Source organism: Siphateles boraxobius, unplaced genomic scaffold (genome assembly GCF_051911475.1).
Source record: "Siphateles boraxobius isolate OS27281-9 unplaced genomic scaffold, OSU_SipBor_1 12, whole genome shotgun sequence".
In the NCBI taxonomy this organism is placed as follows: domain Eukaryota; kingdom Metazoa; phylum Chordata; class Actinopteri; order Cypriniformes; family Leuciscidae; genus Siphateles; species Siphateles boraxobius.
The window spans coordinates 34,237,092-34,256,206 of NW_027508722.1; the positions used below are offsets into that span (position 1 = coordinate 34,237,092).

Here is a 19,115-nt window from a genome sequence, read left to right on the forward strand (position 1 = left end):
TCTATACAGGGAACGAGGTCTGTAGAGAGATACATCTCGGAATTTTAATTCACAAAAAATTACTCTTAAAAGACCAGTCAGCTCACCTGCGGCGTGCGGAGTGAAGACTCGCCAGATAGTTCTTTATGACCCTGGGGTCCACCACTTTACATGCCTGAAAGAGGCGTTTCTACTAGCCAAGCCTAGGCGGGCCATTGGAACATCGTTCTTATCATAGGCCCAGCCCCAGGCCTGATGTAATGAACGTCTGGGGAGTCAGAAGAGAGGAGAGGGCTGGATTTCTTTTTAATGAAGCCCTCCGGGGAGATTATCCATCAGCGACACTGTGTGCGCTTGTGCTGGATAACCTCCCTCAGATCCCTCTTCTTGCGGGAGTCACGCCTCTTCTGCGCCCTGTTCCTCCACGGAGGGGGCGCACGAGAGGCGACACTGGCTCTCTGGCCCTGTCTACGGTCCTCGGACCGTGAAGGGCCAGGCCCTCCCGCCTGCCTGGGTGTGGAACCGGATCTCAGCGGTATGCAGGATCCTGCAGCAGGTCGGCCTGATATGCCTGCAGCACCGCCATAGTGTGCAGGGAATCACCAGCCTGAACCGCTGTAGTGTATGCTCTGCCATTCAAACGTGCTGTTGACTTTAGCGGTTTGGATGGCAGGGTTGGAGCTCTCAGTGTCGACGCCTGCCCAGACACGAGATAGTTCGCAAACGACTCGTCAAATGGGCGGCATCGACACATACCCATGCTCTGCGATCCCCTCAACATCAGCGAAATTAACCCGCTGATGTCGGTGAATACGGGCAGAGTATGGGCTCTTCCATGCCCTCTCGATCTCCGTGTGAAGATCAGGAAGGAATGGAAGGCTAACCTGAGCTGGTGTGTATGGCAGGGGAGAAACCGATCGCCAAGCCTACCGCGAGCGGTCTCTCCTCTAGCGCGTCGCCATGGCAGCTACAGTCTGTTGGCGGCGCGCTCCACAACATCCACCAGGTCTGCATACACGGGGCAGGGTGGCTGAGAGGGTTCAGGATCTACCTGATTATGAACCTCCACAGCCATCTCCTGCTCGTCCTGAAGAGCAGCAACTGCAGGAAACCATTGGTGCCTGCAGTTCGCCCTCGTCAGCCGTCGAATCATTTGAGAGGTTTACAGGACTCTCAAGATGATCGATGAGCTCTATCTGGAAGCCCGTGATGCAAGTCGCCGCTCTGCCTCGGCACGAGCGGGACCACGCGGACCAGACGTTGAACCCCCTTCACTCGAGAAGAGGGCCAGACGACAGCGGAGCGTTTTAAGAGAAAAACGCTCACAGTTCACACAGAGGATTCCCTCGAGAACCTCTCGTGCGCGCTCTTCTCCCAGGCAGGAAAAAACACACTCGTGTGCTGTACATTTCATTTTCTTACCGTTTCATTGAGTAGCGTTTTCAAACAGACAGTCCCTGAAGACGATGAGATGATTTGTCATGTTTGCAAGGCGCCCCTTTATACTTCCAGGTCGCACGTTAATCATTCACGCTAATGATTCACGGGCTGTCGCCGGTCAATATGATTGACGTGATTTGATAGTGATTTCAGACACCTGTCACGCCTGAGGCGTTCCCCCATAGCGTCGTTGACGTATTGTTGAGTTCCCTTCGAAAGGGAATGTGAAATATTATTTCAATGTAAAACAGCGAATATATAGGAAAATGTAATTTATTCCAGTGATCAAAGCTGAATTTCAGCATCATTACTCCAGTCAATTTAATGCTTCCTTGTTGTATAAAATATTGAATTTCTTTAAAAAAAAATCTTTCTGGCTTTAAACTTTTGAATGGTATAATATATGGCATAATAATGTATATTAATTTTATTTTATATACAATTAAAAACAATCCCTTTAAAATAACGTCAGTGACACTTGAGACCTAAAAGTGGTACTAATTATATATTGATTTGAAAACACACATCTGCATAAACATGAGAGAATATTAGCCATGATGATTGACAGGTAAAAGTTGGGAGAGGAGCGTCTCTGCTCCTGAGCGCGGATCTACTTTAACAGTGAGCCGTGAGCGGGTCAGATAATAATCAGGGGAATTTCTTTCAGGCGAGGAGGACATTCCCCGTGTTCAGTGGCTGATGGGAGTTTAATTAAAGTGTGTTTGTTCCTGCTGATCTTGGCAGCCAGAGTCTCGCTTCATCATATAATCACCCGCGCCGCGCGCGCCGCCACACAACAGAGGCCGAGAAATGAGCGGCACGCCGGCACTTCACAAACGGCACATGGGCGCGGAGATACTGAAATACAGTAGAAACTCATTCAGCAGTGAAAAGAGCAAAGAATGAGAAGAACCCGAAATACATTAGTTAACTCCAACAAAAAATAGAAAGTTTTTTTTAGCACATTGCCGTGTGGTTGCTAGGGTGCTGCTATGATAATATAGGTGGTTTAGCACGTTGCCATGTGGTTGCTAGGGTGTTGCTATGCAGATGCTAAAGTAATACAGGTGGGGTTTTTTTGCACATTGTCATGTGGTTGCAAGGGTGTTGCTATGCAGTTTCTAATGTTATATAGGTGAGTTTTAACACATTTTATTGTGGTTGCTAGGGTGTTGCTATGCAGTTGCTAAGGTAATACAGGTGGGTTTTAGCATTTTGCTGACTGGTTGCAAGGGTGTTTCTATGCGGTCGCTAAGGACATATAGCTGGGTTTTAGCACGATGCCAAATGGTTGCTAAGGTGTTGCTATGCGGTTGCTGCTGCAGTTTCAACATGTTGTTGTGCAGTTGCATAGGTAATATAGTCAGGATTTAGCCTGTTGCCATGCAGTGTCTAGGGTGTTGCTACGTGGTCACCATGATTTTACCAAGCAAGACATGTTCCAGGATCAACATATTTTGTTGATCCTGGACTAACATTCCTGTCCCAAAATTTAGTTACCCTATCCCTACCACTAAACCTAACCCTACCCATAACTTTTCCCTAAAATCAAAGGGAAATGACAGGTGAATAACACTGATGTTGAAGCATGTTACCCTGGTTCTAAGCCTAAACTTGACATAAACTGTAAACTTGTCCCTCAAATCTGATTGGTTGATCTGAAAGTTGTTCCAGGATCAACAAAGATGTTGATCCAGGAACATGTGGTACTTGGTGAAATCACGTTCACCGTTGCGACGCAGTTGCTGCAAAGCGGTTGCTGTTGTAGTTTCAGCATGTTGCCATGTGGTTGCTAAGGTGTTGCTATGCAGTTGCTAAGGTAATATAGGTGGGATTTAGCTTGTTTCCATGCAGTTGCTAAGGTAATATTAATGACTGACAAAGGAAACAGCACTGCAGTGTCAGGAGAGAGATAACTCACTCAAAGACGAGCAGACAACAGTGAGAACATGAGATGGAGATCAGACACTTACTGATCTTGTAGCCCAGCTTTTCGGAATGAACTCGTTTGGCCAAGAACTGTCCTTCAACCAGGGCTCGGATTTCCACCTCGCGGTCAAAGGCAGCTACCTGTGCAAGAGCGAACACAAAGACGGGCTTCAGGTAACCAAAGACCATTTCTGCTCCCATAAAGCATTCTTTGAGTCTGACGCCAACATTCCCACAGATGAGCTGAACTCAACTGACACCGCGAGCCATCAATCAACCTCAGGATGAGAACCGGGTTTGTGCTTTAACCAACCCATGCTGGAAAAATACAGATTCTGCTTAGAACCAAAAAGGTTTTGCAGACAGGAAATGATTATCTAGTTCTTTAGAAAATCTGTGTTCTGGTGCTTAAAACAAACCAGAAACCAAAAAACAGCCATAAAATAGCTTTTCTACACAACCAAAAAATTCAAGAATCCTTAATTTCATGAACATGCCCAGGTCAAAGTTTACCTCAAAATCACAGAAATAATAAATATATATTTGATTTATAGTTAATAAAAATAAAAAAAATTCACAAAGACATAATTTTCATGACAATTAAACAAAACTCCCAAATTGTCATTACTGCAATGCAATAAATAAATAAATAAATACATGCTGGCTTAAAGCTCCAGTAGGTAGCTTTTGTAAACAAATATTTGTTAAAACTCTCATTATGTCCTGAAAGTAGAATATGAGACAGATAATCTGTGTAAAAAAATCAAGCTCCTCAGGCTCCTCCCTGTGGTCCTACTGCCATTTTCAGAAATACACCGCTCCCGGTCAGAAACAACCAATCAGAGCCAGGAGGAATGTCTTAGCAGTGTCAATCACGCTCGTGTACGCGCTGATCACCCCTCTCTTGCACAGCGCGAGCCGTCGTTCGTGACTCTCCTGTTCAAACTCGTTCCTCCAAATGAACAAATCTTTTTTCGAGTCATTTCGTTCATTCAACGAACGAAATGACTCGAAAAAAGATTTGTTCATTTTGAACGAGTCTTTTTCGGAGTCATTTCGTTCATTCAACGAACGAATGACTCGAAAAAAGATTCGTTCATTTGGATGAACGAGTTCGAACAGGATCACGAACGTGCATCACAGAACAGAGCAAGGCGAGCATTTGTGCTTATAAAACTTAAAGTTTTTTATTTATTTTTGAAATGACCGATCATTTCGCTAGATAAGACCCTTATTCATCGTCTGGTATCGTTTAAAACCCTTTGAAGCTGCGCTGAAACTGTCATTTGGTACTCGAAACGGTTGTGTCCTATTGAAGTCCATTATATGGAGAAAAAGCCTGGAATGTTTTCATCAAAAAGCTTAATTTCTTTTCGACTGAAGAAAGAAAGACATAGACATCTTGGATGACATGGTGGTGAGTAAATTATCAGCAAAAGTTTTTTTTTAAAGTGAACTAATCCTTTAACGTTATCTTAGTAGCTATAACTTATAGAAAGAGTGCAACCTTATAAAGTTACATGTATTGCAAAATACATAATGATTTGAGGACCAAGTTTGTAGTCAAAGTATGGGCAGGCCATAGTCAATGTAAAGCATATTGTTGATGTTTCGTCCCTATTAGTGATTGTTCCATAACTGTTTATAATCCGCCGTCATCGGTGGTCCTGCTTACTAGCCTGCGCGTTCACGGCCGGCTCCGCTGAGGGGAGGAGCTGTGGAGGGAGGAGCTGTGGGGGAGGAGCTGTGGGGGAGGAGCTGTGGAGGGAGGAGCTGTGGGGGAGGAGCTGTGGGGGAGGAGCTGTGGAGGGAGGAGCTGTGGGGGAGGAGCTGTGGAGGGAGGAGCTGTGGAGGGAGGAGCTGTGGGGGAGGAGCTGTTGGGGAGGAGCTGTGGGGGAGGAGCTGTGGAGGGAGGAGCCGTGGGGGAGGAGCTGTGGAGGGAGGAGCTGTGGGGGAGGAGCTGTGGAGGGAGGGCTGTAGCGCAGCAGAGAGCAAGGGGGTTGGACCTGTAAGTTGTGCTTGTTCAAATTTTCAGGCTAAGTCAACATTTTCTCAAAACTCCCTACTGCAGCTTTAATTTTTTAAATTTTTTTTAAGTATCTGATCATATTAAAGGATATGTTAGGATGTCCACCAAAGATGCAGTATACCAATTTTCCACTTTATCGATCGTACGGATACAGAGCTACAGTGTTTTTTAGCTGTAGCGCCCCCTATTGGTGGAATTTTCGTTAAGCTTGAACAAGGCATTCAGCAAATATAGGTCAAGTCGTAAAAATAAGTTAATTAACTTATAACTTTGCAATGCTTCAATTAATCAAAATAAGTTTTTGCAAGCACTGTCCCTAGCTGCTGTGTTCCTATTTTGCTGAAGATCGGACCAACAGCCTAGGAGGAGTTAAAGAAAGGAAACATCTAAATGACGGATACATTTTATAGGCGGAAATAGAATCAGAGATGATTTGTACGGCTTGACTCAAGGATTCTGAGGGAGAAAAGAAATTTGTTTCTAAACCTTAGGGTTCTAAAGTTATGATCCAAAATGCAAATAGCCTTATTATAGCGCCACCTAGTGTCGGATGTGTGTCTGTGCGCCTGAGTATCAATTTTCTGTATTTGGACCCCTAAGAATCCTAAGATTTTAGGTTGAAATGTGACCAGCATGTTTTCATGAAAAAACGTTGTTCTCTGAGTAAAAACACTGTAAATACCACAGAAAGAACACAATCACAGTCGGTGCGACTGCTGGAGGGTTAATGAGCATCTTATTGTAGGTGAACTGAACTGTGACCCAATTAGCACAAATTAAGCAATTATCTGATAAGTGGCAATATTTGCAAACCTGTTCAGCCGAAGTAAATGAAGCTGAAAAGGGCAGATCAATCTGTAGCGAGTGTGTTGTTTACAGCACACACACTCGTGACTCACCCTTTGACCTTCAGCATTAAACCTGTGAACGCCGACAGCGGGAGGCGTAATCTCCATCGCGTCGAAATACATGCCTGAAAACACACAGACGCATCAGGACAAGGACAAACGGCTCGGCTTCATCAGGCTGCATCGATTAAACACCCACGTGAGACGCAGGGTCGTGAGAGAAGCATATGGACCCGACATCACTAATGTCTCTGAGACAAACACTGAGAATCCCGTCACTGGCTGAATGATACAGTAACATTCAGATGCTGTTTTTTAATGTATTTTTACATATTATTTCTATTACAGTTTAATGTGACTAGGATAATTATTTTGTATTTTAATAAAATGAATATAATTTTTTTTATTTCATTTCAGTTATTTATTTTATCACAATGAAAATGTTCTTTATGGTTTTAGTAATTTTGTTGTGTTTTTGTCATTTTTATTGTTTTTTTTAAACATGTCTATATATTTTTTAATAATTTTATTTCATTTTTAGTTATTTTAGTACATTAAGTTAATCTAAATGACAATGAGAAATGTTGCTCTGGAAAATTATCTGAAATCAAATAAAATATAAAAAATGTTTACTGATTTTATTTACTTTTTTAAATGTTTTATTATGGTTTTAGTCATTTAGTTTTTTATGTTTTTAGTCATTTTGTTGTGTTTTTGTCTTTTTTTTTTAAACCTGTATATATATTTCTTTTTATTTCAGTTTGAATTTAAGTTATTTTAATACATCAAATTAAACAAAATGAAAATGAGAAATTTTGCTTTGGCAATGAGCTGAAATAAAATAAGATGCATTTTATTTTATAATATTTTTTTAATTCAAGTAACGAAAGTGTTTTTTTGTTTGTTTTATTTATAACCCTGGTATCTACAATATTTAATCACCTAAATTTCCATTGTTTCCCATCGGTGTGGACCTCAAAGCGCTGGAGAAAAGTTCCCATGATCCTCCAGCACATTCATTACGAATCCTCTCTCGTGTGAAAGAGCCGTTTTTAAAGCTGTGAGACACAAGAGAAGAGTTTCAGGTGAAACACAAATAACCAGTAACTGTGACGCTGTTCACATTTAACACTTCAAACTTAAACGTTGTGCCTTTGAACGCTGTGAATACGGCTCTTTTCCTCGTCTGACAGACTGATGTGAATGAGGTCAATCTTCATTACATCTGAAGATAGAAGAAGAAACGCAGCACTTATACGAACTGGATACCTTTCTACTCAGGAAACAATTTCACATCCTCAGGAAAAAGCACATGACTAAAAACACTTTTTATACATTCAGCCTTGAAAGGTAAAGCTCCACATCCCTCACGTAAAGAAAAACACTCAAACATCATTTAAAAAACTGCAACAAGGTCAGTGGACAAAAAACAGTATTTACATTTATTACTCAAACACTGAAGTGTAGAGTTGAGGTTTTTCTTCAAGCACAGTGAATTATCACACAACATCTGTTCTTCTGTCAAACACGTATAGACCCGATCACACGCATGAGTGCACTAGACATTAAACACACACACAATCATACAAACAGCCAAATCTCACTAATAAATGTCATATTTCACCCAAAATCTAGAGAAAAAAATAGGGATTGCACCAATATAAAAAAATGTGGCCGATAACCGATAATTCTTTACATTTAAAGGCAGATAACCGATAAATTTGGCTGATAAATCTGAATCTAAATTTTTTTGTAATTTTTGAGAGCCTGATTACAAAAACAAAAGTCTCAGCATTAAAGCCGTGTCCCAAGCACACAATTTTATTGTTCTGATTATAATTGTATGTAGCCGATATTACAGACTTGCGCTGCACATGTTGCACTGAACTGTATATTCCAATCATATTTCAAGCAATTCAAAAGCATCATGTTGAACAGTGAACATCTGAAGCATCTCAGCTGAAGGAAATAATACATTATTTATCAGCTTTAATATATCGGCCCAATTTTCTTATCAGGCCGATAACGGTAACATTAAAAATGATCATATATCGGCCGGTACCGATATGGTGGCTGATATATATCGTGCATCCCTAGAAAAAATTATATAATTGTATTATAATTGTGTTATTTTGTCAGTCTGACGGTAACATACGCTGTGTTTTTTTACATCAGGCGCTGTGCGTGTTTTACCATATCAAAGCCATGTACGCGCTGCAGTTCACCGGGTTGCAGAAGATGTGGCCCTCGATTGTGGGTTTGGGTTCCTGGATCCACAGGAAAACCGTGTCGCTGGTGCCCAAACTGACCTATAAAGAGAATCCATAACCACATCACAACACAGCGAACACTAACACAGTCTGAGAACGCACAGTCTAACTTCATTTTCAGTTATGAAAACATTATTTCTGAATGTTGTTTTTAAAAGATTGGTTCACTTCAGAATAAAAAATTCCTGATAATTTACTCTCCCCACGTCATCCAAGATTGTTCATGTCTTTCTTTCTTCAGTTTAAAAGAAATGAAGGTTTTTGAGGAAATCACTCCGCCCAAATAGCAGTGCTTCGCCTTCTGAGAATATAGTTCCCAGTATGTATACAGTTAAAAGATGGCTGTGTCTCATATGACCTTGTTATTTGTACACACTGTGACTATACAAATCATAACATATAACTAGGAAAATTTTGGCGTTATTTTGTCACTTATTGGGATTAGTATGCTAGCTGGAGCCATTCACTTCCAGTCTTTGTGCTAAGCTAGGCTAGCGGTGGGTGCGTCAGACAGAGTTACGGCACGCACGGAGATGAAAAGGGTGTGTATGGACTTATCTAACTCTGGGGGATACTGTGAATAAGATAAAGTCCCAAAAAGGTGTGTGTGATCCTTTAAGTTATGTAAATGATTTAGTAATTTACTTGTTTTTGTAATTTTTATAAGTTTTCATTTTTTATTTATTTAATTGTTTTTTAATTTAATTTTAACTTCAGTTTTAGTTAAATCATTGAGACATTTTAGGAATGTTTTAATTACCATAGTTTGTGTTTGTATATTTTCTGTTATTTTTAAGTTAAAGTTTTAGTAATTTTGTTCTTTTTTGTAAACATTATATAGTTTTTATTAAATTTAAGTTTTAGTTTTTAGTAACTTTAGAAATCTTGTCTTATCAACTAGCTGAAATAAAATACTCCTTTTTTATATTTCAGCTTATGTCATTTAAAGTTTAAATAGCCTAACTAAAATGTTTATTACTGCTTTTATTTTAGTGAACTATAGATTTAAGCCCAAATTACTTATAATAGGCGAAGACGATATTATTCAAAAGTAATATGCAGATATCATTTTTTTGTTGTTGTGTAGTTGACCAAAAGTGACCAGTTGTGAATATGTGCAAAATTTCATAACTTTTCATCATGTCTTAAAATGCACACTAGATTTCAGTACAGCACATTTGGTGTTTGAGCCCTAATAATGTTTAGTATTTTCATATGTTTATTAGTAAAACACTCACTGCTAGATCTCCTTCTTGTAGCCTCATACCAGCCAGAGACCCTGGAACGACACAAAACATTTCTCATCCTTAAAGGTGCAATGTGTGATATTTCTGAGGATCTATTGACGGAAATGCAATATAAGATCCATAACTATGTTTTCAGTGGTGTATAAAGACCTTGCATAATGAACCGTTATGTTTTTATTACCTTAGAATGAGACATTTATATCTCCATAACCGCGGGCGCCCCCTTCTATGGAGGTCGACATATTGTGTGGTCATGTTTCTAGCGTAGCCGACAGCAAACAAACGTGTTTCGTTACTATGTTGCTCTTCGTGCAAGAAAGCAAGTTTAGTTGAGCGAATAAAACACTGACACCATGATGAACAAGTAACAATAATAATCGCAATAACATATAGTTTTACTGAATAATTAAGTAAACATAATTTCTTAATTTATCCTTGTAAAGAAACCTCATTGCTGAACTGCTACTCTCTGCTGTCTCAGACGATGACATATTTTCCTGTCGGCCACCGTAACTTCTGTTGGTTGCAATTCGTAACCTCACCACTAGATGCCGCTAAAAATCACACACTGCACCTTTAAATCGAACAAATAAACCTTCTTCCCTAATCCCTACATGTCTGCTGTTTGAACACAGACGTCACAGAGCTGATAAAGACGTCTGATGCTGGAGTGTAACGCGCTTCTGCTAACACAGTTACGCTGACGTCTCTCTCATGCTTTAATCTGGAGCGCAGAGAGAGGAGAGGAGAACACTTCAGATTTAATCACAGGTGGTCAACGTTATTCTTGGCAGTCTTGCAGAAACCAAAAGTTCGATAAATCACTGGAAACGTCACGCTAACAGGAGCTTCAGCGCCCAAAGAAAAATGATCCTGGAATTCTAATTTCAATACAACAGGAAAAAAAAAACGGGGAAAAAAGAATTTCAGCACTTTCTAGAAAAATGAAACTTATGCTGTCAATGCGCAGTAACTTTACATCACATGAAATTAAGCTACTTGATAAAACAACCTCCTCGTACATCTGCTATTTTAGTACTATTGATATATTATTATAGTATTTATTCATATTTTATTTTTATATTTACAGTTTTTTATCTTAATTTTAGTTTGTTTTAGTAATTTTGCTATGTGCTAATAATTAATTAAATAATAAAAATGTCAAATTAAAATAAATAATGTTAAAATAAAAGCAATCAAAATAAAAGATGAGATATATTATTTGTTTCCGTGCATGTGCACATTAACCATCACCAGAGAACCGTGAACATGCAAATGTGCTGTTCAATTATTGAAATATTTAATTAAAATCTCAGGGGGACTCCAAGAAAATATTTGAGCTCAAAGTGGTTTGGCTGACAAAAACGTTTGGGAAAAATTAATTAAGATTAATTCACCTCAGCAGTCGTTCTAGGCCTTTTTGTGTGAAGTATAAATTCCACGAAATTATCATGACCACGGGTTCAGAAGACACATATATTTTTGTAAATCAACCAAATGACAAGTTATACTTCTAATATAATTTATATTCATTTAAAAAATATTCATATATTCAATATGAATATATAGTATTCATTATATATAAATATATATATACACACACTCAGTATATAGTAAAAATATATAAATTAATATAAATTATATTAGTAACATAAATTGTTACTTTAATATATATATATATATATATAAATTGTAAATTGAATATTTATTCTATATATTATATATACTTATATTAATTAATATTAATGTATATTATACTATTATATATATATATATATATATATATATATATATATATACACATGTGTATAGGCTATATATATATAACCATTTAATTTTTTATATGTATATATATCATTGTTATATGTAAAAAATTGTATATCGTATATATATATATATATATATATATATATATATATATATATATATATATATTTCTCTCTTAATTTTTAATTTAAGTTAATGTTTCAGTAATTACGTTTTTGTCATTTTTATTAGTTATGTTTTTTTATTATATGTTTTTTTTTTAATATGTCTATGTGATTTATATATTTTTATTAATACTTAATTTTTTATTATTGTTTATTATATTATACAGAAATAGAAATATATATATGAATGTGTGTGTGTGTGTGTGTGTGTGTGTGTGTGTGTGTGTGTGTGTGTGTGTGTGTGTGTGTGTGTGTGTGTGTGTGTGTGTGTGTTTCTTGGAAGGGCTGCATGTATTGTGTGTTGTTGCTGCCATCTACAGTCAGTGAGATCTCATCATTATTTTGATGCTGATCCGTCTGTAACCCGGTGAACACAGAATGACAGAATGGCAGAACATCTGCAGGTTTTACCAGGGTTGTCTCCAGTGAAGGCCACCACTTTACAGCTCTGAGGAAACCCGTAGCGTTCGGTGTAATACGGAGACACACAACCCTGTAGAAGAGACACACTTCATCACTTCAGGCCTCAGTGAGCATCTGATACAAACAAGATGTCAAAGTTAGATATTTTTACAGTAAAAACAATCTAAATCACCAGAACAGCTGTAGTCGGTGTGAGATCACCGAGTTTTTCAGCCAACTCCGGCGCTGTGGCGTTCAAACACGCCTGAGACCAACGTTTCTCACGAATGTCCATCAGATTCATCCCAGAACCTTCATGTAAAGAGAAACACACATGATTAGACCGTGTGAGAGTCAATACAGTTTAGTTATGAAGACTTCAGGTCCAGAAAGATCCTTCTTAATTATTCACACTTTAATGCTCCAGCTCAAACCTCTTCATCTGATCACAGTTTTATATTCACCGCTGATTCAACTGGGGAAATATTCTACAGGAGAGTCATCAGTGAGTTATTTATAATGCATCATTTCTTGACAGGGTAGGTGAGTAACGGAATACATGTAACGGCGTTATGTAATCAGGATACAAAAATCCAGTAACTATAATTCGTTACAGTTACGTCAAAAAACGTAGTATAGTTACTTTTAGAAAAAAGGGGGGGTACTTTCAGGATTACAATGGTTTCATTTAAAACAAAATAAATCTGTATTTTGGCATAATAACACTATATTAAGCGTTGCTTGATTAATGACTCACGACACGAGTCACGTGTGCCACCCGCTGGTGCATGTGCAAAATAACACCTCTCTACAACAATCTCCTCAGACATGGATTGAATCTGCTGCTAGAAACGAGGTAAAAATACTTTCCTTTCTCGGAAATTCCGCTGCTATTTTGTTTTTAAAGAAGAAAATGCCAACAACATGGTTGTACAGTGCAAACTGTGCCTTCCAGCAACAACAACACTTTCTTTATCGAAGGACTCGAACATCCAACCTAAAAATTCTTTATTATATTTGCTTGAGAAAAATGAATTTGTATTCTCTATTTTCCTGACGACGAAACATTTCCATTGTCTAAAAATTGTTTCTTATTATATTTGCATGAAAAAAATGAATTTGTATTCTCGATTTTAAGGATTTTAATACCATACTGTAGCAACTAGATGTCTGTATAGTCCTTTATATTAATATTTATTCAGGGCTGTGAAATTCTTAATAAATAAAAGTTTTTTTTTTTAAATAATATCTGTCCTTGAAGTAATCCAAAAGTAATCAGTTGCATTACTTTCATATTGTGGTACTTGGATTACGTTACAGAATCCTTTTTTTTATGAAGTAATTTGTAACTGTAACGGAATACATTTTTAAAGTAACCCTCCCAAGCCTGTTTCTTGACATAGCATAAGCGATCAGAGGACAGAATCATTTTAGTCTAAACACAGTTTTACAGTGAAGAATGAGAGTACCGTCGCTGTAGTCGATCGGCGCGTAGTCGCCCAGGAACAGCGTTGAAGCGAAACTGCTGATCAGTGATATTCTCTGAAAACATACATGAATGTACATCAATTCTACATATAATTATAATTACACACTCACACACACATATATCAATCATGAGACATATTTATCATATCATGATGAATATTTATTTATTACTGAACCAATGCGTTTACAGCTGATTTAATCGCTTGAATATAATTAAAATGACTATTTACATAATAAAAATAAAACAACATTTTTTCAACAAAATAATTATTTTAAACTCTATAATAATTTTTTGATAAACATACTTTATAACATATAATATAAAAACATTTTCATTTACATAAATTCTATATATAATTACACACACACACACACATATATATATATATATTATATAATTTAAATAATTTTTTATTTAATATAATTCATATTAAAGTAGTTTGATAAGCCATTTTTTTATTGTGTTGATTTATTTCCTACTGAAACATGCATTTGTGATAAACAAACATTTCCCTTGTTATGTTCAAACAGCTTTATATTTCATTCTAGAGTGTTTTATTAATCAGTTTTACCTCCGACTCGTTGAATACATTCGGCTTCAAGCGATAAATCTTTGCAATCTGATTTCCAGTGAAGCGCTGTATGAAAAATACAGAAAATGTTATTAATATCATTTTCATTATAGATAATATAAACAACACAGATTTGGCAGGGTTAAACGCACCTCATATGCTCGTGATCCAGTGATGTCAGCGAGCCTTTGAGCGCCTCCTACTGTCTCCTCCAGATACTGACACTGATCTGCCGTACTGGAGTCCATCCACACCGGACTGTCCTGCAGCGCAAAACTGTCCTACAGCACACACACAATACATATACACACCCTGCACGCAATTTTACCTGTACAGGAACACGCCGACTTTTGGGGACTTAATCTTATTCGCCGTATCCCCCAGAGTTAGATAAGTCCATACACACCTTTTTCATCTCCGTGCGTGCCGTAACTCTGTCTGACGCACCCACCGCTAGCCTAGCTTAGCACAAAGACTGGAAGTGAATGGCTCCAGCTAGCATACTGCTGCCAATACGACAACAATTTTTTTCCCCCTATTTATATGTTGTGATTTGTATAGTCGCATTGTGTACAAATAACAAGGTCATATGAGACACAGGCATCTTTTAACTGTATACATACTGGGAACTATATTCTCAGAAGGCGAAGCACTGCTACTTGGGCGGAGTGATTAGCAAGTAGCAGTGCTTCGCCTTCTGAGAATATAGTGAGATGGCTGTGTCTCATATGACCTTGTTATTTGTACACACTGTGACTATACAAATCACAACATATAAATAGGAAAACGTTGGCGTTATTTTGTCACTTATTGGGAGCAGTATGCTAGCTGGAGCCATTCACTTCCAGTCTTTGTGCTAAGCTAGGCTAGCGGTGGGTGCGTCAGACAGAGTTACAGCACGAACGGAGATGAAAAGAGTGTGTATGGACTTATCTAACTCTGGGGGATACAGTTAATAAGCTAAAGTCACAAAAAGTCGGCGTGTTCCTTTAAAAGACATCTAATAACCGTCCAAACACAGCAAGACGTGTTGTATGGCTGTATGTGAAAATGTAATAGTCTAAACGATCGCCCACTAATAGACTAGTCATCAATTAGATAACAAAGAAATGAAATGAGTGAAGAAATGAAACCAAACGCCTTGTAATCACTGTTTACTTTGCTTACATGATAGAATATCCTACATTTCGCAAGTTATTTTAGCAAAAACGACATTCAAGGTTGTTTTGGCTAGAAGTGTGTTACTCATAGCCGGACTATATCGGGTCTAGTTCACCTATAGGGAGATGACGGTTATTGCTTGCTGGGTATATACTACTACACACACAAGCTCTAAATAAGCAATGCTACTATAAAACACTTCATATTTGTGTGGATTGAGGGTGTTTTATGCTCCCACTTCTACATGCAATGTAAGATTTTATACAAAACAAACACATATTTGATCCTTTCTAATCTCTGAAAGCTTGTGTCATCATACATCAGGTGAAGTATTAACCATTATTGATGGACGTTAGACCCAAAACAAACAGTCCGAGCGCGAGGACAGTTAGGAGAATAACTGTGGCTGTAATCCTCAGAGAAACACCTGTGATGTGAGGAGAAGGGAAACTGTGCTGATGTTGTCGTCACCTGTAAAAGGTCGTGTAAATGTTTCTGAGGGTCCAGATGTTTGAGGGTTTGTCTCGTGCCTGTCCTCCAGAACACACTGCCATGTTGCTGACACATAGATTAAATAAAACAGATTAAGCATCAGTCCAAACATGCAGTAAAATCCAGGCCTGAACTGAATTTTCATTAACAGAAAAACACAGAAAGTACAGCAAAAATAAGAATATATATATATATATATATATATATATATATATATATATATATATTCTGTAAAAAATATTTAACGCAGCATCCGTTTTTAGCATTACTGCATATGATCACGAAAACAATAAAAATGTGTCATTTATTATAACGGATTTACGTGAAGATTGTTTTAAGTTCACTTAAATTGAAAGTTGTTATATTTTTTAAAGCCAATTAAATGTTAAAAAATTAAGGCTTTCAATTATACTGTACTGTTGATGGCAATAATTACATAAAATTACATAACAAAAAAGGCCTTATGCCATTTCTACATTCATTTGGAGATTAAATGTGAAATTGTACATATATTGAATATAATAAGTATACTATTTATATTAGTGCTATTTGTATTTTTTAAAAATACCAGTTTTTTTTGCTATGACTAAAATTTTTAAATGTCTGTCAGTCACAAAGTTCATGATGAGTTTTCTTTTCTTTTCATGAGTGTCAGTTTAATAAATGTTTTACACATTTTACCATGTTCAAATACAGAAAATCCCTAAAATTTCCCCAAATCAACACTGAAAATTCACATTTAAAAAATACTGATCATCATTATGAGGGGCGTTTTATTTCAGATAATTAAATAGTATATTAAACTACATAAATAACCCATTAAAAGTCACCTGTCCACTGCCTGAGACGGCCTTCACTCGAGAGAAGTCAAACCCAGCGCTCCTCATCTTCTCCAGGAGAACGTCAAGCGCCTGCAGTCCGAACACACAAACAGCACAACACAACACGTCACAACACCAACACGTCACAACACAAGACAACACGTGACGACACAACACAACACATGACGACACAACACGTCACAACACCAACACGTCACAACACAACACAACACGTGACGACACAACACGTCACAACACAACACATGACGACACAACACGTCACAACACAACACGTCACAACACAACACAACACAACACGTGACGACACAACACGTCACAACACAACACGTCACAACACAACACAACACGTGACGACACAACACGTCACAACACAACACAACACATGACGACACAACACGTCACAACACAACACGTCACAACACAACACAACACATGACGACACAACACGCCACAACACAACACGTCACAACATAACACAAACACAACACAAACAGCACAACACACCACACGAATAATCACTGTAGGTTAGACATGTTCTCCTCATGTATTATACAGTATATCTAGCCCTTCTCTACAGCTGTTAGCTTTACCTTCACCCACATGAGCGCTGGAGACGTGACCGTCAGCTGGTCTGTCTGGATGTGGACTCCTCCATGAGTCCTGCAGAAACACACAGGGAAAAATCAGGATTCTGAGGGAAACAACTGTGTTACTGGACACAAAAAGCATATCAGGAAATATTAAAATTGAATTCCAGGCCTAGAAAACTAATGGACATCATCATTTACATCAGTATACCAAATATAACTTTGTCTACTTATGTTTATCTAAAAACCTTTATTGCTAATAAATTGTTCTTTATGAGTTTTTGTAATAATTCCTTAGCCAGTCATTAATAATAATTCCTTATCCAGTCATTAATAATAATTCCTTATCCAGTAATCATGGACCATGGGAACGCTGTACAACAGAAATTTGATATTTAAAAGTATAAGCAGCAATTTGGCATCTTCAACCAATGAAGTGAGTGAATGTAACACATGAAGTGAGTGAATGTAACACATGAAGTGAGTGAATGTAACACATGAAGTGAGTGAATGTAAAACATGAAGTGAGTGAATGTAACACATGAAGTGAGTGAATGTAACACATGAAGTGAGTGAATGTAACACATAATGTGAGTGAATGTAACACATGAAGTGAGTGAATGTAATACATGAAGTGAGTGAATGTAATACATGAAGTGAGTGAATGTAACACATGAAGTGAGTGAATGTAACACATAATGTGAGTGAATGTAACACATGAAGTGAGTGAATGTAACACATGAAGTGAGTGAATGTAACACATGAAGTGAGTGAATGTAACACATGAAGTGAGTGGATGTAACACATAATGTGAGTGAATGTAACACATGAAGTGAGTGAATGTAACACATGAAGTGAGTGAATGTAACACATGAAGTGAGTGAATGTAACACATGAAGTGAGTGAATGTAAAACATGAAGTGAGTGAATGTAACACATGAAGTGAGTGAATGTAACACATGAAGTGAGTGAATGTAACACATGAAGTGAGTGAATGTAACACATGAAGTGAGTGAATGTAACACATGAAGTGAGTGAATGTAACACATGAAGTGAGTGAATGTAACACATGAAGTGAGTGAATGTAACACATGAAGTGAGTGAATGTAACACATGAAGTGAGTGAATGTAACACATGAAGTGAGTGAATGTAACACATGAAGTGAGTGAATGTAACACATGAAGTGAGTGAATGTAACACATGAAGTGAGTGAATGTAACACATGAAGTGAGTGAATGTAACACATGAAGTGAGTGAATGTAACACATGAAGTGAGTGAATGTAACACATGAAGTGAGTGAATGTAACACATGAAGTGAGTGAATGTAACACATAATGTGAGTGAATGTAACACATGAAGTGAGTGAATATAACACATGAAGTGAGTGAATGTAACACATGAAGTGAGTGAATGTAACACATGAAGTGAGTGAATGTAACACATGAAGTGAGTGAATGTAATACCTGAACTCCGGCAGCTCGCTGTCAAACTGAACACTGCTCTGGTGAACAACCGCAAGCTTTCCATCAATCGCCACCACTTTCAGCTTAAAAGATCAAACCAGGACGTTACATTTCAGTTTAAAACTGTCTGCATCAGTTTAATGAACAGTTATATTCATGCATTTGGCCGATGATTTTATTCAAAGCTATTTTCAGTGCATTCAAGGTATGCATTTTATCATGAACCCAAATTTTATGATGTTATTAATTTAATTGCATGTGTCCACTTGCCCATGCCAGGCTCATTTAATGATTTTGTTGTAAAATTCACACTTTTTGAGCACTAGGTGATCTCTCATCCTGATCCGTGGGTCAACACAAATATCTAATCAAATATTGAAGATTCTGAGAGATCAAAGGTCATTGAAAGGCCACTGGTTGACCATTAATCTCA

The 19,115-nt window shown here is 37.7% G+C and overlaps 1 protein-coding gene across 3 annotated transcripts in view; it reads right to left on the reverse strand.

The window, feature by feature from the left end:
* The window catches only part of xylb (xylulokinase homolog (H. influenzae)), a 59,714-nt gene that overhangs the window by 39,884 nt on the left and 715 nt on the right, over nucleotides 1–19,115 (reverse strand). For 2 of the 3 annotated variants that reach the window (XM_077219231.1, XM_077219230.1), the window contains exons 2-15: nucleotides 18,683–18,765; nucleotides 17,221–17,290; nucleotides 16,619–16,699; nucleotides 15,768–15,854; nucleotides 14,288–14,416; nucleotides 14,136–14,201; nucleotides 13,545–13,617; nucleotides 12,269–12,387; nucleotides 12,085–12,166; nucleotides 9,734–9,774; nucleotides 8,419–8,534; nucleotides 7,168–7,283; nucleotides 6,277–6,350; nucleotides 3,393–3,489 (exon numbers count right to left, since the gene is read on the reverse strand). In XM_077219231.1, the coding sequence (XP_077075346.1) occupies nucleotides 3,393–3,489; nucleotides 6,277–6,350; nucleotides 7,168–7,283; nucleotides 8,419–8,534; nucleotides 9,734–9,774; nucleotides 12,085–12,166; nucleotides 12,269–12,387; nucleotides 13,545–13,617; nucleotides 14,136–14,201; nucleotides 14,288–14,416; nucleotides 15,768–15,854; nucleotides 16,619–16,699; nucleotides 17,221–17,290; nucleotides 18,683–18,765 (1,234 nt within the window). Of the gene's footprint in view, nucleotides 1–3,392; nucleotides 3,490–6,276; nucleotides 6,351–7,167; nucleotides 7,284–8,418; nucleotides 8,535–9,733; nucleotides 9,775–12,084; nucleotides 12,167–12,268; nucleotides 12,388–13,544; nucleotides 13,618–14,135; nucleotides 14,202–14,287; nucleotides 14,417–15,767; nucleotides 15,855–16,618; nucleotides 16,700–17,220; nucleotides 17,291–18,682; nucleotides 18,766–19,115 lie in introns of those variants that run through there. The other variant, XM_077219232.1, reaches the window with a different exon arrangement.